General features: G+C 38.0%; 1 protein-coding gene across 1 annotated transcript in view; it reads left to right on the forward strand.

Annotated features, from left to right (window-relative positions):
• LOC129243049 (protein still life, isoforms C/SIF type 2) overlaps nt 1-21,838 on the forward strand; it is a 297,252-nt gene that overhangs the window by 198,663 nt on the left and 76,751 nt on the right. Inside the window, exons 9-10 of the mRNA XM_054880124.1 lie at nt 2-153; nt 12,535-12,692. Coding sequence (XP_054736099.1) covers nt 2-153; nt 12,535-12,692 — 310 coding nt within the window. The remainder of the gene's footprint in view (nt 1; nt 154-12,534; nt 12,693-21,838) is intronic.

Below are 21,838 nucleotides of genomic sequence, written 5' to 3' on the forward strand. Positions count from 1 at the left end.
GGTCATCACGCACTGAACCACCAGATCTAGTTGGCATTATGCGCGTCACTGATGACATGATTGATTCATTGGTTTGTCCACCGCCACCATCGGATCCACCCGTAATGAGCGAAGAGATGATATCCGGTTTAATCGTACCGGCGCCAGGTTGGAGTAAGTACAAATATATAAGTACATACAACCATACGTATATATTTATATATATACACATTTATGCACAAGAAGCGATGAATTATGCATATGTACATAAAAATAGTTACAGAACACAAAAGCACACACAAATATAACTGAGTATATACACTGCCAAACACGCACATACCAGTCAGCTTATGTGCGCAAGCTAGCAACAGCTATAGCAATGTGGCTTATTCGCTACTTGCATAAATAGATTAAAAATATGTCAACTGTCAAAGTGCAATGAAGTTGCAATAAAATGATGCGCACGCAACAGACAACAAGCGCGCGGCAGCGGTGACTTTGATTTGAGCTGCAACAACCCCGACACCACAGTGAAGGCTGAATGATTTTCACTGGAGATCAGGGAATGAGTTACGCCTCTTGATTGTGTTAAGTTCAGCAGTAATTCGCTGAAATTGCGAAAATGTAGTCATTAAAATTTCAGTGAACTGATGGTCAAAGTGGAAAAAGCAATGCAAGTGCAATTTACAGTCTGCTGTTCAAAAATGCATATTTGGTTAGCGAACGGGCGGGGAAAATTCGACGAATATTTTAATGAAAACTTGTTTGAAATGTAATTTGTTTTCGTTAACTCCGGATTTTTATTAAGTTATTTAAAGATTCTCTGTTTAATTGGTTTTTTAATATTTTACTATAAATCAAAAATCTTACTGTTGGGAACACCCAGCCAGTAACTCAAGGTTCTATTTCCACTGCAAGTACATTTCTGCCATGAAAAAACCTTCGATTATTGCTGCTGCGGCCGCCGTAGGGTTGGTGCATGACTACCATTTGGAATTCAAAGAGAACGTAGGTTCGAATCTCGGTGAAACAACAAAATTAAGAAAAAGTTTTTTCTAATAGCGGTCGCCCCTCGGCAGGCAATAGCAAACCTCCGAGTGTATTTCTGCCATGAAAAAGCTCCTCATAAAAATATCTCCCGTTCGGAGTCGGCTTGAAACTTTAGGTCACTCCATTTGTGGAACTACATCAACACGCACACCACAAATAGGAGAAGGAGAAGCTCGGCCAAGCACCTAACAGAAGTGTACGCGCCAATTATTTATTTATTTATGCCCAAAAAATGGTTTCATATATTAAAAAAAAAAAAAAAAATATTGCAGTTATATGTGGTTATTTTCATGCATATTTTTCATTGAAATAAACACAACCAAGTGAGAACTTAGGATATTTTATGTCAAAAGGAAGTTCATTAACTATTCAATCAAAGTTTATTTATAAGCATGCCGCCCTGGAATTAATTAAAAATCTGTATAAAATATAAACAAATCTTAAATTACTTTTAGAACTATTAACTACAAATACAAGTATACAAATAAATACAAAAATAACGAAATAAATTAAGATTAAAAACATGCGAAGATGTAGTCGTCATTAACTTCTTTTCTTTGCTAGGTTGTACCTATTCAAATCGTAGGTCAATTGCAGTTTTTGTTAAGTATACAAATTTATTTCCCTAGTATGCGTGCTTATATGGTATATTTATATGTGTGAGCATAACCGAGCAATAATTTTGAGAAATCAATTCGTACAAGTTTTACAAAAATAAAACGAACGTGCGGGTATAAGCCTAGGCCTCGCTGCTCTAATAGCTTGGCCGACATTAGAAGTGAAGCTTTCTACAAAACTTTAAAATACTAAATAAATATTCAGTGTTTTAATCACAATTTTCAGAAAAAGGTATGGCATTTTTTGCGCATTTAATTTTAGCGTAATATATAACAAGCTTAAAATGGCTAAATATTTGCACAGCAGTGAAAAACTTAAGAGAGCACACACAATATGCAACTAAAATGAATACAGAATATGAATATGAGTGTTGAATAGGATTTCACCCTTCTTTATCACTATTGTATTTTTGAATTTCGCTACTTTTAAATTTTGAAATTTTTGTTAATTATTTTCTAATAAATATTGACAGCTTATCTTATGGTTATCATTGATCGTTTCTATTTATAGTGGGTCTTCTGTTACAATTTCACCCTCGTTTTTGAAGCTATCTTCAAAATGTAATCAAACATCTTAATATTCATTCGCATATATTTTGAAAATTTTACACCCAATTTCTGCCTTTCTTGCTTATTAAGGTGTACAGAAAATTTTCGAGATTCCTTTGTATTTTTAAATGACAATTTTTACTTGAAGACAGCAAAAAAATGTCTTGACTGCTACTTATTTTAGCGATTTGCTTCACTTTCAACCCAAAATAGTACTGAGGTTTATGCTCACATTGCAGTAGCTCCATAATGAACAACATAGCAAAGTGAAGAGTTTTTGCTATATTCCAATCACTGCTCTTTTCACTATCTTCCCTCTGATCGCAGCTCCAATATAAACGCACACTTAGCCGTATAGAGTTTTATTAGGAATAGGTCTTGAAGGAAAATACATATCAATATCCAAGTCGAATAGACAATGATGTTTAATTCGCAGTTACTGATCAACTTTTCTTTCACTTTATTGGTGTTTTCATCAGTTTTCGATATCGACGACCTGCCACTACGTGCGTCGTCACGATCTCTTCTGTAGCATTCATCCCACTCCTAAACGGCTGGTTACTTTAATGTATCATTGCAGAAAGAGTTTTCTTAATATTTCTAAGGTTTTCGCACCATTGAATCTGGATCGCATTTTTAACACAAAATTTAATACAAACTCAATAAAAAAACTCAGTTAATGCGATCGCCGGGGATGCCTTTACTGATTTCTTTTCAAAAGAAATAAGTACTTCGTTCGACACGCTAGACAAGGCCTCACAACTTTTTCTAGGTGTCAGTAGCTTATTTAATAAAATATGGAAAGAGAACAAAGCATTTGAAAGGCTGTGGTAATAAAACAGTTGAGGGAGTAATGATCTCTAGCCCATTTAGTATCCATATTTTCGGAATCACCCATTAGTTGCGGTGCATAATTGAAAAGACCTTCTCTTTTCGAGAATTGTAAAAAAAGTAATTTTTCATGTACTTAAAAAAATCTTTAAAAGCATATAAAGAGCAAAATTTTTAATCGCAGCACCTTCTATTGCGAATGGATGGAATGAATGAATTCGTCACCGTATCTAAGCCAAAGCTTAGCGAGCTGTCTTGAATTGACTCTGAAAAATCTAGCGCTACTCTCATTTTACAATCAATTAAAAAAACATCAAATTAATTGTTCTTCACACCGTGATAAACTTTTGATACTTGAATTTGTCTTGTGAATTTCATCGATATATGAATTTATGTGTAACAAAATAGCATTATACGCTTCGATTACAATTTTTTTTGTATTTCGCCACCTTTTCCGGCTTCAATGAAAGAGGACGAATTTAGAAAACTTCTAAGGCAGCTCTTTATATACATTTTCAAAATCCGGCATCGACTCAGCAAGAAAATAGTTGATTGTGATTGGGACATTCTGTCAAAAAAGTCCCGGGAATTGTTCAATAAAACGCAAAATAATTCTTTAATCATCAAAAATTTTTTTTCGCCTTCAAAATAGGCTCCAACGATAAGTCCAGTCATCAAACCACCTTTTAAATGCGTTTGAAGAGATTTTCTTCAGCTCCTTCAGCGAATTCTCCTTAATGGCTTCTATCGACTCAAAGTGACGTCCGCGGAGTGGCAATTAAAGTTTTGGGAAAAGGAAAAAGTCACAGGGGGCTAAATCCGGTGAATATGGTGGTTGTTCGATGATATTTCTCGAACCGTCTTGTGAGACGGTGCATGAGTTTTCTTTCCACAAATTGTGCCGTTTCTCTCAAACGTTGCATTACTTCCAAATAATATTCTTTATTTACCGTATAATCATTTGGAACGAATTCCGAGTGCACAACACCGTACAACGCCATGATAATCAAAGAAACCAAGTAGCATGGCTTTCACTTTTGACCGACTTTGGCGTGGTGTTTTGGGTTTTTGCTCTTGTGGATAGGGCCATTCAGCCGCCTGTTGACTGGTTTGCATGTCAAACTCATTCTTGTGTACTCGTACCCACGTCTCATCACCTGTTATGATGCACTGGGTCCGAATTCACTTACTGAAGCATTTCTTCAGAAACCTTCTACCGATGAATTTTTTTAAAGAAATTCAACTCTCGTGAGACACGCTAAGGTCACGAGCTAACTCCCTCAAACTTAAATTATGGTTTGATGGTTTTCCAGCACCACTTCCTTGACTTTATCGACGTTAATGGCCCTCTGCCAAAGCCTTATACCACTCGTATACCCGTGTTTTTGCAAAGCACACTCGCCATATAGGCATTCTGTAACATTTTCAACGATTCAGCAAACGAAATCCCGCTCAAAATACAGAATTTAAGACAAATTCTGATATAACTAAATGCCAAAAAGAAGCTAATTGACAGATCACGCTCAAACTCTGCGACACTAAAGAGGACAGTTGTACCAACATTCTAGCAAAAAAATTTAGACATATGGGTAACGCGCGCTTTTTAAATGAAAAATTCTGAATATTTTTTTGGGAGAATATATATTGCCACAGGGTTTCCAAATACAATGAGAGATAAATCTAACGCTGAAATAGAGCAGATCGAGCCCGTATGTTTTCGTAGGTCACACGACCATTCGAACTGCGTTTGCCCCCATGGTCCTGCCGCCGCCGAATCACCCCTTTCTCAAGAAGGTTCCTACATTCTACAGATGTGTATAAACCCTCTCTCGACGTCATCGTCAGCCAAGCATTTTGCAGCAACCGAATGTACTTTCTCCTTTTTATACATAGAAATGTCACGACAGAAGAAAGCAGAAAAGAAAAGGACGAACTATGTTGCATAGCGGACATGAAGTTGGAACTAGAAGCATACGACGGTGGTGCAAATGGAACAGCTTTTTGCCATTTCATTCTGTTCTGATATCCGGATGTATACGGCAAAGGAAAAAAACCAAGTCAGCTGATCTACCAATGCCATCTTTAATAGATTCGCCTTGGTTTTTCCCTTTCTCTGATAAACATTTTACTTTTTGGCAGTTTTACCAGTTTTTACCAGAAAGCTTGAGAAAAAAGCTGTAATTGACAACGTTGCAATTGCCACGAGGCGTGGATTATACGCTATTGCCTTTATTTATTGTACTACACATTTTTGTCATTGAGCGCAATGTGGTGTTGTTGTTTTAGCGGTGCCATGGTTATTTTCATTTGATTGCTTACTGTTTATTGGCTTTAAAAGTTTTGTTGACAATTGCTTTCGAATGTAGTGGCCTTTTTGTGTAATTTTAAATCAAATTTGGTTTTTGTTCATTACTATTTCACTGTTTTTGTTTTGTTTTAAAATATATTGCTCGTTTGTGATTTAAATTTCATCGAATTTGTGAGTTGTTAACTCAGAACATGCCCACAAGCGCTATAAAATTTAATATTTTTATTTTAAATTCTCTTTTTTTAACGCACTGTAGGTCGCCATATACCGCAGTAATATAAGATTTTAAATGACAGTACCGGGCTTTAACTCACAAAAAGTAAAATACAATTTTTAAACAGTGGCAGCTTATAAAGTTTTTATTTCCCTTTTAATCATGCGTATGTATTGCAATTGACTTTTTAAAAGTTAGGCAAATCTTACGTCAGTTTACAAGTATCCGTATTGCTATAGCAACGTTCTGAAAAAAATAAAATAGAACTTATCCAAATATTCCATATCAAAGGTCGAATATTCAAAGTTGTTTTTTTCTTTATTCCTTGACAAGTGCCGTTTTCAATTTCTTAACTTAAATAACACAAATTAACTAATTGTTTTGACGTGATAACGTCAAATCGATGATGGTGCCTCTTAGTGTTGTTGATATATTAACGTCTGATGCACAATCGAAATTGAACATATCTTTCATGAATTTGATAAATGTTTCGACATTTTTCACGTTTGTGTAAATGTAACTTGACCTATTCCATTGCAATTCCTTTTACCTCCTCCTCTATATCCATACAAAATATCTATCAAACAAATAAAATTAAAATTTTCTTTTAAAAAATGAAGTCAATCCATCAGTATTTTCTTATGACATTGTCACGTTAAACTATCTTCAGTGAACAGACTTTACAGACAACCTATTTTTTACTAAATACAGTCAATGTACTTAATACCATGGGTTTCATACAACTAAAAACTTTACCCCAACGTTTGATGATAGGCAAAACTCGGTGCCAATGCTTTGAACTCTAATTCAGAACCCTTCGCAAAGCCTGCATAAATAGACTCAAAATTATGGCTCTTATAACAGATCTTCTCAAAAATAACCTGAATTATGTTTTTTTTTAGCGTTTTGAAGTTATTGATTTTATTTTTTTCTTATCACTTATATATGTAACTGGCAGAATCAAGTCGGTCAACAAGCGCTTCTTTCGACTGGTCCTTTAACTTTCGACCAATCGGCAAAACCAGTATGATTGAAACAAAACGACATGTTCAGGGTTTGATTGAAAAGTAATGAGCCTTATTTTTTTAAGCAGTTTTATTAAACCTTCTGGATTAATATATATAACTAATATTCTTCAAAATAGGACCCTTGAGCGTCAATACACCGCTGGTAGCGGTCCTTCCACTGCAGGAAACATTTTTTAAACTCATCCGCCGGAATCGCGTTCAATTCGGCTGTCACAGTTTTTTGGGTCGCCTCAATGGAGTCGAAACGCCTCCCCTTCAGCTTTTTTTTCAGGCGCGGGAACAAGAAGAAGTCCGGAGTGGACAGGTCTGGGCTGTAGGGAGGGTGGGGAAGCACAGGAACCCCCATCTTGGTCAATGCAGAGAGACCCCGAAGGAGCACTTCTTTGTAAAATGTCGCGTTTACAGTGATTCCTGGAGGTACAAACTGTTTAGCTTTACGCAAAATTTGATCGAGTAACGTTGCTCCAACGATCGCTGCATTTTCGCCACTGCAAAATCCTAACACACTTTTAAAACAGCTTTCACGCGCTGAGCGATGTTGACTACACCGCTGTTGCCAGCGAACTGGGACCGGTTTCTAGTGGAAGGGGAAGGTCCAACGATCATTTTCCCCCACCAGCCGATTCGGTTGATCGCTTGGCAGACGCTCCGCGTGGAAAGGCTTATTGCTTTTCAATCAAACCTTGTATGTATGTAAAGTACGACTTTGCGCGGATATAAATCTATACTTGTTAATTGTAATTTTTTTATTGCTATTTGCATTTATTTTTTATTTTGCATTGCATATGGCAGCCCCATTCGTGCATTAATTAATTTTGGCTCATGTGCAATGCAAGTGAGATACAGCCATGTATGTACAACTATACTAAATATACTGCGACGATATATTGTAGTTAGTTTAGAGTGCAATTTATGTTGCATGTTGCCTGTTGCAACATCATCTGATGGCTGTAGATAATTCTTGCTTATCGGGCTTTCGCTCTGCGACGCTGCAGTTTTTTTTTAATTTTTGTTGTTGTGCATTTTCCTTAAATATCTTCTAGCAAATAATCATTCTTGCATGGCATGGCAGCCATCGAGTCTATAGGCTTGCATGCTTTACTCATTTTTACCACTCTTTGTTTTTTTTTTTTTTGGCACTCGCCTTTTAGTAGCACGTCGCTTGGTGCTTAATGACGCTTATACGGTTACCAAAACTGCATCAGCTCACCCCTGCAGAGTGCTTTACTGCAACGAGTGCTACATACATATATCTTCACGTTCCAAACTTTACATTTCATCTCATAAAATGCCGTACGTAGATGCTGCTAAACAGGTGAAAGAGTTTGTAGTAGGATTTGTGACATTCTTATACGCAAGTAAAGAAGTGAACCATTCAACATGGAGTTATTTGCAGTTTACACTCATTTATTTATATGTAGGTAGTTTAATTTGGACTTATAATTTTGTATATTTTATTTCTTTTTTGAGTAAGCATTTCACGTAACAGTGCTGAGCCACAAATCTTACGCTTGAGTTGTAATCCAAAAGAGACTTTGAAAGAAGATTATCATTTGTCTCGTGAGAGCAAATGCGTGGGTGAATATTTCAGCGTAAAGTAACATTTATACTTCAATTTACTGCATACAATGATTTTAAGTTGATAACTATGGATAATATAGCAGCTAGAATCGATGTAGTATAGAATCTGAGTTTTCAGATCACGCGCTATTCGCAAAAGTGGATTAAGTATTACTTGCATATGTACTGATACTGGGTTGAACGACAAAGCAAAGCTCTATTCAGATCTACGCACAGCTAAAGATAGTATCTATCAAAGACAATACGAGAGGGCTTCAATAAGTACCCGTGTTAGAAATGAAGACACCATGTTTTTTTTTAACTTTTTTTTATTTTCCAACATAGGGGACTATGTTAGAAAGATACAATTCTCCCAAGGCTCCGGTCATCAAAAAAGGAATTACCGAACTCTCAAAAATACGCCTCTGTCTCAGCGATGACTTCCTCGCTTGAAATAAATTTCTTTCCCTCCCGCCATTTCTTCATGTTACGGAACAAGAAAAAGTTGCAGTGAGCCAGATCGGGTGAATACAGGGAGTGCGGCTGCGATTCATAACGCAGTTCATGCAGTTTGGCGGCGACAACTCCGGATAAATGTGCTGGCGGTGAAACAGCACCTTCAGCAATGGAGACAACTCGATGCAATATTCCTTCGGATCTCGCTTAAATTGTTCCAAACACTGCTTCGAAGTTAACAGCCGCATCCGCTTGTTGTCGCTTGTGAGCAATCGCGGCACTCATTGGGCCGACAATTTTTTCATCCATCATGTGACACTTATGGCGACACTGGACTTGCGATGACCAGCAGCAAGTGCCCAGAATACCAGAGAGCTCTGAAAAAAATACGCCAGAAATGAAGATCTTGCAGCTAAACCTTAACCATTGTGAAAGCGCCCAAGACCTACTCATGCAGTCTATACGGGACACAAAATAGATGTTGCTATACCCAGTGAACACTATAAACACCTAGAAGGCAATGGCTGGACCTCTGATATTACTGGCAAGTCGTCAATCACTGGAACTGTGGGACAAACAGCTCCCGACTTGTGAGCGTGAAGGCAGCTCGCGGATTTGTACGAGCGCGTATTGGGGATACATACGTCTATAGCTGGTACCTACCACCCAGCTTAACTCTGTAGAGAATCTCGCCCAAGATATTAAAGAACATAGACCTGTGGTCGTTGGTCGTGATTTTAACGCCTGAGCTGTGAACTGACGATGCCCACGAACAAGTCCAAGAGGTCAAGCCCTTCTGGAAACTTTCGCCATGCTAAACATAGTCCTTATGAACACAGGGACGCCATTATGGTCATTGCAGGACTACTCCCAATCAATTTAATGGCAAAAGAGCATGCTGAAGTTTACAAAAACAAAGCTACTTCAGAACGGTAGACAATACGCAAGGAAGCAAGAGAGCGTAGCTTGCGTTCATGGCAAAAAAAATGGAGCTCGTCCCTGAAAGGACGCTGGACGTACCGTTTGATTCCCTTAATAGCCAAATGCGTTAACGACACATGGACAGTTAGACTATTATCTGACCCAAGTTCTGACGGGACATGGCTGCTTTAATTCCTATCTATATAGGTTTAAGCACGAATCCGACTCGTGCTGTTATTGTTTGTCTGTCCGCGATTTGCGTTCGAAAGGGAGGAATTACGCACCAGGGTGGGAAAGCCAATTACGGCTAATAACCTATTGGATATTATGCTAGAGTCAGAAGAACATTGGTCCGCTATATGTAATATGGTAAAAATAATAATCTCCAAACTGCGTCGCGCTGAACAACAGCGCAGTTATTCATGAAGACGCAATAGGCCTACTCAATAGGCGCCTCCCCTTCCCGTCAAGTGATGCTTGACGGTTGACGTCGCTGAACAACACAGCGCAAATTTTCAAGAATTGGCAATAAGCCGCTCCCCCTCTCGCGAAGTCATGCTTAACGGTTGTCCCACGGTGGGAGGGAAACGGAGCTGGGGTGGGTTTTCAGTGGGTGAGTCGAAAGGCAAGTCCCACACTTTTCGGCTTTCAATGTTTTGTGCCACCTCAATAAAAATAAAACCTACAGCCTCTGTTACTTCACGAACTTTCGTCTGTCGATCAACGAGAACCATGACGTTGACTTTTCGAATGATTTCTCGGTAACCACATCTGCCGGGCATCCTGGTCGCTCCTAATCACGTTTAAATTCGTTTAACCAATATCTAACTGTGGTGATAGATGGCGAAGCATCTCCATAGACAGCATCCACCTTCCCTTTTATCTCCTCGCATTTTCCCCATCCAAAAACAAAAAGCAAATTACTGAACGATTCTGCTCTTTTCCGTCTTAGCGAAAATTACGAAATACGTCTTACTAGTCCGAACGCCATGTTTTCTTTAAATAAAGAGTTTTCCAATAACTGGTGTTACAGGTGAGTGGATTGCGCTATCGAGAGATAACTCACGATTTTTTATGGCCGGAATTGAATGGCATTGATCTGGACAACGTTTATTTTCAACAAGACAGCGCTACGTGCCATACAAGCAACGAAACCATTAATATTTTACGGGAAAAGTTCCCGGACCGTGTTATCTCTCAAAGAGGTGATCATAATTGGCCATCGAGGTCTTGTGATTTAATACCTTGTGACTTTTTTCTTTGGGGTCATGTGAAAGAGAAGGTCTACGCCAACAGTCCAGAGTCGATTCAAAACTTCAAAGATGGAATTCAGGAGACTAACGAGGGCATATGACAGCCACTTTGCAATTCGGTTATGGAAAATTTCATGTAAAGGATATTGTCCTGTAAGCGTGGTCGTGGTGGTCGTTTGCCTCATGTTATTTTCCACTATTAACGGCATACCTTCCTCTTTATAATGAAATAAACATCCGATCAGTTATATTAAAAAATATTATAGCATTTTTGTTTGAATATCAAAAAACACCTCTTATAAAAAACTCTTTATATCAATCCAAACATGGTTTAAATGATTATTTTTAATTATAAAAAATTGGGTCGCCAAGTTCGTACTTTTGAACGCAAATGAAGATATTTTCATTTCATATTTTTATGAGAAAATTTTTTGAAACTTTTGGGGGTTTTGCCCTCTAAAAACAATAACAATTTCACTTTGGGTAACATACGATAACAAATCGTTAACCTCGGATATTCTGCAAATAGGTTATCAATATGAAATAAAAGCAAAAAGAGATAGATAGCTAATTGAGTGATGACGGTACAAAATATAAACATACGTATATTCAAATGATTTGAATTTTGGTTTCCTTATTTTTATTTCTTTGTACTCGTACCACATATGTTTTGCATACTGTAAGCTTTTTTTGTAAAAAACATTGTGTGCCAAACTAAAGGGCACAGAATTAGCTTCGCTTGCCAGTCGAAGAATTGAACTTTCATTCATCAATGCAACAGAGGGTAGCATAGCCACGTAAGAGGAGTGTCGGTTCATTGGTAGTAATCCTCTATTATATTAATTGTGATCTTATACGGGTGAAGAAAATTGAAAAAATGTATAAAATATCTAGAGTTTCAAGCCGATTTCGAACGGCAGATATTTTTTATGAGGAGCTTTTTCGTTCGAAATTGAAAAAAATTTGTATTATTTCTCAAAGTCAATATCTACTCACATATGTAAAGAATCTTATCTGAGTGGATTACTTGCATTCCCAGAATGTAATGTTAGAAATGTAATTAAATACTTTCTTTTTTCAACCGTGTTATGGCTAGTAAGTTAGGGTTTCATGTTTTTATTGATCACGTTTTTAAAACAATGCCAGATCTTTAACATAAATACGAGTGCATATTGCGCGTTTATTACAAGAACTCATATTCCAAGAAAACCAAATTATCGAAAAATCGTCTTCAATTTGTTATGCCTCCCTAGGTAAAAAATAAAAAAAGTAAAAGCAAGAGCAAAAGAACGAATCATTGCTTTGCTAGTAGAACAAAGTAGCTCACATACATAACTCAAAAACTTTCGAAAGTCGTCATTCTGATTCCATATGATTATTCCGTCAGTGGTTATTCCATATGAACACAAGTATGTTTCACGCAATAAGTAATTTTTAATTAAACTGGACAACTGGAGACTAGCCTCGTTACACATTAGATGAGAGTCTTAATAAAGTTGTTTTCTCGCTGTTATGAGATGGCAAACCACATTGATATGACTGCTTAATTCGCACAACTCTTTTCAGAGTGCGGTAATCCTTAAGGTTTAAGAGTTTCATACTATATTCACTTACCTTTTATGAGCGAGTATGTCCATATGAACACAAACGCATATTTACGTATACACTTCGCACAACTTTAAAATGCATATGTATAAGTATGTACGTATATAGGTGCGTATATCTCTTTATTATGTTCATTTATTTGTTTGCTCATTTTTCTTCACAGATGGCACCGGTAAAGATTTATATTCACCTGAGGCTGAAAGCTCACCGGCCCCATCATCCGTTGAGCCGACACCAGCTCAAATGGTCGCAGCCGTCACCAAGCCGACTTCCCGTACGAGCAGTTTTGAAATTGAGAATCTTCTTAAGACCGCAGAGCAGGTACGTGTAAGAGTAACGAGCTCACGCATCCATCCGTACATACATTCATCTATACATATATTCATTCATACATGCATACAAATATATGTACATAAACATGTGCCCGAATGAAACAAACACACAACTAAACTAGTTGCTGCTTCCACCGTGCGATGGAAAAAGTTATCCAGGAAAAATTTCATGTGCACGTCAAACTATACACATTATATAGTACATAATGCTGCATTCTCAGTTTTTATTTTTCTCATCAATTTAATTTTTAAAGAACTTTAAAGTTTCAAAGGACTAACTTAAAGGGAAAAAATATTTTAAGTACTAAACGTACTCTAGGATTTTAATATGGATATCAAATGAATGCGGATATACATATCCTGCTATTCAAAAAAATACTTTGAACCAAAATATATTACACATGAATGCCCTTTGAAAAATTTATCGTTAAATATTCTTGAAACTTCATAATAAATTATTTTGTAAAAAATAAATATTAAAGGTATATACTTGTACATACATATGTAGTAGTATATCATTTCTTCGTTCGTTTTTTAGAGTCGATTTTTGTCGCACGGCGTTCTCAGTAGAATGAACTTTCAACTGATGTCGGTGCACATATGCTGAAAAGTTCAACATGCAACTTGAAAGTGTGTAAATTGAAAACTAAAATAAAATTCAAGTAAAATTAAGCTGCAAGTTGCAGCTGAACTTAACACCCACCTACATGCGTGTATGTGTGTATGCTTGGTTTATGTGCATGCGCGTGTGACCATTTGGTGGGTTTTGGTATATGCGAAATTACCTTTAAATAAGTTTTTCGAGATTAGTTGAAACTTGCATAAATATTAAAGTTACTATAAAATGATAGTTCTTATGCTTTATTTTGTGCCACGATTTTTCACTATCGAAGTTTCTGAAATTTTTAATTTGTTCATTTGCATTGACTACTACAGCATGTCGTAAATTTTTCTTCATTTTCACATGTAATTTATCAACTGTATATATCATTTATCACTATTTGCACATATTTAACACTAATTGAATTAACAGTTGGTTATTCAAAGGTCTGAAGCACTAAAATGAGTTAGGTTATGTTCGATTTGGTTTAGTTATATAAGCTGCTCTTGGAAAGAGTTCACTCAGTGGCATCATAGGCCCAATTGACGAATTGTAAAATTATGATAACATTAAAAAAAATATTAGTGAACGGTTAGGAGTCATTCGCGAAACCATGACAACTTAGAAATAAATTTTATATTTAGCATCATAAATCAAGCAGCTACAGGGTGGGCCATATAGCGTTTGCTTTTTGAACCACCTATTTTTTTGAGAATGGTAACACTAATGACATGTCAAATGAGTTCATAATTTACTTAAAGGTTTGACATTTACGAAATGGGACGCTATACGCTTGAACAAAATTGGGAAATATTGAAAACCTATTTCCAAAGTGGTGAGTCTTCTTCTTCTTCCGCGGTTACAGTAAATGGCGAGCGTTACCGTGACATGCTCAACGAGTTTTTGTTTCCAAAAATTGAAGAGGATGACAATGACGACATTTGGTTTCAACAGGACGGTGCAACTCGAAGTTACACTCGAACTTTTGGCAACCGATTTTGAATTCCGTTTTTGAGTCCCATTGGACTATTTTTTGTGGGGAGCCGTTAAGGACAAATGCTTTCCGAACCATCCAGAGACAATTGATGCTTTAAAACACGAAATCGAAGTTGCCATTCATGAAATTGGAGCCCAAACAATCGAAAATGTGCTTAAAAATTGGGTTGATCGAATGGCCTACTGTAAAGCCAGTTGAGGCAGTCATTTGAACGATATTATATTATTTTTCATTCATAAATGACAATGTTCAATCTTCAAAATAAAAAAAAAAAGTTTGCGAAAATATTGATTAGTTTTTTTTATAGCCGATTCAAAAAGCAAAGTTTACATGGCCCACCCTATATTACAGGAGCTTTAAGATCCTTCAACCAAATCCGACCGCAACCATTTTTTTTCGGAAGAAGGTTGAAACCAAAATGTCAGAAACATCTCAGAGGTGCCGTCACACCAACGGTAGGTGGGGCACGCTCCCACTAATACTATAATAATCCTCCATCTCGGCTAATTCTACCCTGTAACCACAAAAGTATAACTTCTGGGTAGAGCCGCGTTTATGTCCGAAGATGCAACAGGTACCTACGTCCAGGTTCCTCCCCTGCAAGCATATGAAGGCTATACACCGTCGATAGTCCCAATTACTCACACTGTGTTTATAGGTGGTTCCAAAGTAAAGGAGACATGGGAAAACTTGCAGTAGCGTTATCTTAACTCACCACCGTCTTGTCTTCGGAACGATACCGTATTGAGTGTTTCACTCTGTTCTCATCGGAGTGCGACGCAATGGGCGGTTTGAAAAATGTGGGGCCTCCACGGTCGCTCCGATGATATATTTTATAAAAAATGAAAAGCACAAAGGCGTGTCAGTATATATTCGTTAATATTTATTTTGCAGTATATACATAGATATATGCATAGAAAGATGTATGTTAAGTAGTATAAGTATAAGTATAATTTATAATTTATATCATATTACCTGGTTGGCTGACACGTCCTGATGCTTCTGATTGGAAAATCGCAGTGAAAGTTATAATTAGAATTAAAGTGAAAGTAACCTCGCCGAACAACGTTTAACACGGTAAACGTTTTAACTTTTCGGCGGGGAAATGCCAGGGTTAACGGCCTTCACGTTGCAGCGACTGGAAACGGTGGTAAGCAACAGTCGGAACGGTAGGCGCAGTTACCATTAGGGTGGCTAAAAATGTATATTTAATATTAGGGTGTGGCCTAAACACACTCAAACGTCTGTGCTTGTTGTCGGTTCGCCAGAAACTGCCCGCCTTCTCTGCTGCTGCAACTGTTGCTGTAACGGTTTGCGTTCCCAATCAATATAGCGAAGTCGCGTCAAGATCTTACCTGCGAACGTTTGCGCTGCCTCCCACTTACCGCTGGTTGCACACAAATCTCGTATAAGGGTCCTGGGGGTTAGTTGATGACCCAGGGCTTGCTCCAGGACAGCTCGCTCCTCTCTGAAGCAGTCGCAATAAAACATGACGTGTTCTGCGTTTTCGTAGGTATTCGGGCAGTTTGGACAGAAAGGGCTGCCTGCCAGCTTAAAACGGTGCAGGTTTTCCTGAAAACAGCCATGTCCGCTGAGCAACTGCGAAGGGTGATAGTCGGTGTCTTCATGTTTTCTCATTAATCACTCATCAACACGTGGGATGAGCTTGTAGATCCAACGTCCGCTTTGTGACTCATCCCATCGCTGCTGCCACCGGCCTATTGCAGCAGTCGTTCAGTTGCTTTTTCTACTGGCGTGGGCCATCTTCCTTCCCGTTATCGCCATTTTCGAGATTATGCGGTGAGTACCTATGTTCAGCTCAAAGGAAGCTTCATCTTCAGGACTGCATCGTGCACGATGTTCCACAAAGTTGGTACCAGCACTGATCCTTGTGGCATACCATCGGAGACCTTGCTCGTTTTTTAGCCATTTTCCGTTTCATATCGCAGACAAGGTAGGTTGGTACGTTGAAACCTTTGAGGGCCGTGATGATGCTAGGCCAGACCAATGAGATCACAGCGCAGAACTTTCTTGCCGATCTTCCCGCACTTATAGCCCTGTGTGCTATTTCCACCACCGTTCTTTTTGCGCCAACCATAGATCTAGCTTTCCGGAAGCCGAAATGGTTGTCTGAGAGACCTGTCGAGCCTTCCAGATGCTCCTGAAGTCGTTCGCAGATAATGCGTTCCAGTACCTTCCCCACTGTGTCCAGCAGGCATAAGGCTCTTTATGGCAAAGGTAGGTCGGGTTGTTTACCCGGTTTAAGCAGGAGAACCAGACGTTATATTTTCCATCTCGCTTGATCTCTTTTCTAGTCTAATCTGCAGTTCAGTCTAATTGCGATTTGAATATTTTATTACGCGAATTCGATAATTTTGAGATACAATGCTTAATATTGCTTCAGAATAGTAACAGAATTCTATAATTTCGAAACTTTAACCATTAGAGGGAGAAGTTTAAAAGGAGTCTCAGAAATAGTGTGCCGTAAATAAAATAATAAACAAAATTTAATAAAATTTATAAATATTAAGCCAGTTTTCAAATTATAAAATTTTTGTAAAATTTTTCTGAAAAATTTTGAAATTCGATAAATTTTGTTTCCTTTCCGTACTCGTATGTCTATGTACATTTTCACAATCCAAAGTTTTTTTTTTTTTGTTCTTTAGGTTTTTGAAGCGCATTTGATTAAAATTAATAATTTTATACTCAACTTATCAATATTTATGGATTTACTAAGGTGCAATTATGAAAAATATACTTATATATGTATACTTAAAACTTAAGAAAACCTTTGTTTTGAAAGACCTCAGTAGGATACACTATCGTATAGCTCACACAATTAAGCACACTCACAAAAAACCAAAGTGTAAAGGCCATGAGGGAATGGAACTCCTGCTACCCGCACTGCAAAAGTTATTTATGCTTCATTCTCAAGTGTTGCATGCGAACAAAATATATCTTACTTCGAGCAGTCTGTAAAAATTCTTCTTTCAATAGCTTCTAAGAATAAAAATTAAAAAAAAAACTCGTATCCATTCAAAGCCATAATGAAATAATAACAATAGTAGCGTTGGTATCTACGCTGTCACCATTTTCACAGGCCAGTAAGCGGTTAAAATACATTTACAAAAGTGGCACTAAATTTGCTACAACGTCAACGAAATATCAAAAGGCTATACAAACAAACTGGCACACGCACACGGCCACCGACACACCTACATACAACCAAGGTAGAAATTACGCAAAGCAAGTTAAGCCTTTCAAATTTAGTATGTTACACTTACAAGGACCTCGGCTACGCATACTCGTACAGCTCAAGGACCTTTGCACCACCTACCACTATTGCACAATTTTAATTTGGCTCACTTACTCGCTATTCACTCACTCACTTATATTGTGCTCGAGTATCAATCCTTTAAAATAGAATCAAGGATAAAAGCGTACAACGCAAGGCAAGCTGGCAACAACAACAACAATTCATACTAGAGAAATTAAAAACAACACAACATGAAAGGTGAACAAATGAATCCTTTCGTAAGTCGAGTGAGTTTACGAGTGAGTGAGTATACAGATGAGCGGCTGAATGGCAACAAAGAAAGCCACCAAATACTCTTTGTTATACTGAATTGTAAAATGAAACCTTCCCAAAAGTACTTTCAACGAGTCTAGCGAGTACACGGAGAGGAATTTGTGGGATAAAATTAAAAAAAAAGTTGAATTCAATGAAAACTTTTCTGCAATATATTGAAAGCTTTTAAATTACTGTGGGCCGATTAAGTAGAGTTGCTGATCTCAATAGAACGCCAGAGTAGTTCTTATACACAACAATTATTTCTTTTACAGTAAAGAAAGTAATTTAGAATTCAGAAAAACGAACCAAGAAGTCTTTCAAATTATTCATTTAGAACCAGGTTTTCACAAAATAAGAGTTTATCGAGGTCATATATAAATTAAGGTTCATCGAAGGTAATCAAACGGAGTTGAGCGCTATAACCGGGTTACTCGGATTGACTAAGGTGTCATCGTTAATGGCATATGATAACAGCAGCAAAACAGTTTTTTATCGAAAACACGAAAGCTACGCTTTTACGTTTTTATTATAGCAACCTAAAATGTAACCCGGAAACTTTTAGATATCAATCCTCTATTCGGCTGCAATTTCGCCATTACGGCTGCGGTCTTATGCGCCAGTGTGTTGCCCTTAAGGATTATATATATATATATATATATATATAATTGGCGCGTACACACTATTTGGGTGTTTGGCCGAGCTCCTCCTCCTATTTGTGGTGTGCGTCTTGATGTTGTTCCACTAATGGAGGGACCTACAGTTTCAAGCCGACTCCGAACGGCAGATATTTTTATGAGGAGCTTTTTCATGACAGAAATACACTCGGAGGTTTGCCATTGCCTGCCGAGGGGCGACCGCTATTAGAAAAATGTTTTTATTAAATTTGGTTTCACCGAGATTCGAGCCAACGTTCTCTCTGTGAATTCCGAATGGTAATCACGCACCAACCCATTCGGCTACGGTGGCCCTTAAGGATTAAATGTTGTTTTTATTGAACACTGTTCCAAAGAATCGATACAAATGGCACTATACGCTACCAAAAAAGCATATTGACCTTTCTCGCTTTTAGTTGCCCACCAAAAACTTACAGGATCGATAGAGACTCCTTTTCACAGTAAGATTGCGCTAAAATATATTTGTTGTCAATTATGAGCAAACACGGCACCCACCCCTGGTATAGCTATTTCACTTCTAAAGTCCAATTGGACAAACAGAACTTTCTGCGCTACGTACGCTGGTACAACCGAGTGTAAGTGACTACACTCGCTGGAGATTGTTTCAATCGGTCATGAAGAGTTTCCATAATATGAGGTTGTTTAGTGCTCCTGAATTTTACTTTTTTATTTGTAGAAAACCCATCTGCACCTGCTTCAAATTTCTGCCACAACTTAACCTGTTAAATACTTATTGGAAAATTAGGGTAAGTTATTTTGAAAGATGTTTATTGACAAGAAATACCCAAATTTTGATATAGAGACGTGATATCTTCAAATTGTCAAGGACTTATGAAACCACTTCCGTAATTTTGAAAAACACAAGCAAAATTGAAAAGCGGACCTTGACACCCTGTTTTTTACAGATATATAGTAATATATGTTCGGCCACCGTAGCGGAATAGCTTGATACGCGACTACCATTCGGAATACGGAGAGAATGTAGGTTCGAATCGCGGTGCATGAACATCAAATAATAGAAAAAGTTTTTTCTAATAGCGGTCGTCCCTCGGCAGGCAATGGTAAACCTCCGAATGTATTTCTGCCTTGAAAAAGCTCCTCATAAAAAAAATATCTGCCGTTCGGAGTCGACTTAAAACTGTAGGTCCCTCCATTTGCAGGACAACATCAAGACGCACACCACTAATAGGATGAGGAGCTCGGTCAAACACCCAAAAAGGGTGAAACCTCCACTGGGTTAATGCAACACAACAGCATATGCATACACACAAAATAGCAGTACGCTCGTTACATTGCATCTGGTAGTAGGTTGCTTTCATTATTCAGTTCAATGTTCCGCTAATCAGGAGCCTATGCAAAATCGCATGCATGAAAAATGTAATTTCGGCACGACAAAAATCACTTCACCACTCGTAGTAAGCTGCACCTAAAGATCACACCACCCACCCACCATTCTTCGTCATTTCCTACCTAATTGTAAGTCAATCTCAAAGCATTTATTCTTCGATTGGAAATTTTCGAGATTTATTATATCAAAAATATAATTTAAGTTAAACAAAATAAACCAAAGAGCGTTATTATTATTCTAAGCTAACACCTTTTTACGTGTTTGTCCAAATCTCTCCTCAATTTTGTCGCATAGGACCACTGCGGTTTTGTGCTGCCTCTGATCTTCATATAATATTTGCCTCTGATCTCCATATATGCGAGACTTTTTTATGGCAGACCCACTGGAAGATTTAGGAAAAACTTCCTATCATACGAGTATTTTATGGCTCATGAGAGTGATGACTCTTGATCCAATAACGCAGAAAATGTGAAACAATTTCTAGTGAAATCTGTTGACCTAAAAACCAACCGTTCATACTGTTTTCGTCGTAAATATGGGAGTTTCCCAATATGAGTAATCTTTAAAATTTTTTGAGTATTTACACCGTCTTCAATGTTACCAATCGAAATTAATTGGCTTTGTGCGAAGAAGTTTCAGTTTCCAGTTTCAAATATATTTTTTTTCCAGTGTAAAGAGTAGAAACACTGATAGCTAGCTAGCGAAGAGTCCACTTCCTTTTATGACACTCTACTAAATAGTTGATCCTTACACATATATTGCATAAGCACACAATCCCAAAGTGGAAGAAAAAAGCCGATAAGCCGAGAGTGACATTATATTGCCATGTGACAGCACCTCCATCGAATGGGGAAATAAAATGTAATCTAAACACCAAAGAAAAGAAGGGCTACCAAAGTGGATGCTCTAATCTCAAGTTGGCGCTTACAAGCAACCGAACTGAAGGAGACACTACACTACACTGCACTAGACAGTCAAACGTACCTGCTTTCGTGTAGTAGAAGGTTTTTAGTAAATCCATTTGCAAAATGTAAACTGCAGCTTTTGTCGGGAAGCTGAGGCAGTAACCGCAATGAACGCAACAGCCGCCAAACGTGCTTGCACTGTCACTTACGCTCCCGCACAGTGACCGCAAATGCATGAAAGCAATCGTACCGAATGCCGTTGGTTGTGGAAGGAAGCTTATGCAAATGAACACCGCCAAAGCAGCAAAAACAAAGCGCAAATCATTTACATAATGAAAAAGCGTAAAATGAAAAAAGCCCCAAAAGGCAGTGGAGCGCAAACAAGCGGTATGCAGTAGCGTGTTGTACGGATGAATGTCTCGGAATGAATGCATTCCTTAACACTCGAACAGGAAATTGCGCGCGCTCGCATAAATGTTGACTGACAAAAAGCAGGTTTGGCTTTGTTTGTATGTCGTACTCTCGTGCAAAAATCAGCGAAGGATGTTGCGGTAAACGATGCGACGCAGAAGTGCATATGCTGTACCTACATACATACATTGTAGAGCGCTATATGTGCATAAGTAGAAGATGGCTTGTAAAGTAATAGCTATCTAGTGTGTTTGTGCGACAGCAGCAACAACATATAAGCAGCAATATACTAGTAAGCTCCTAACGTCAAACTGTCAACCTATCTTGAGCGTGTCGCCGGCGTTTCTTTGTTGCCCCTAACCTCTAGCATTCTACTGATTTCCTGGCAGGCATCAACTGTCAGTGTCAAATGCACTTCCTCTCCTGCTGTTTTGTTGTTAATACAGCTTCCCTTACTGCAAAAATATGCATTAAACACCTTCTATTTACACCCAAACGATTTACACCAGCCGATTGTTGCCCACCCACTACTTGCTTTCGGCTACTCCCCGTGACCTCAGTGGCGGAAGTGAGCAGTGTAACCGCATAACGAATTGGAAATGTCATGGCAAGGAAACACTTTAATGTG

This window comes from Anastrepha obliqua, chromosome 3 (genome assembly GCF_027943255.1).
Source record: "Anastrepha obliqua isolate idAnaObli1 chromosome 3, idAnaObli1_1.0, whole genome shotgun sequence".
NCBI lineage: Eukaryota > Metazoa > Arthropoda > Insecta > Diptera > Tephritidae > Anastrepha > Anastrepha obliqua.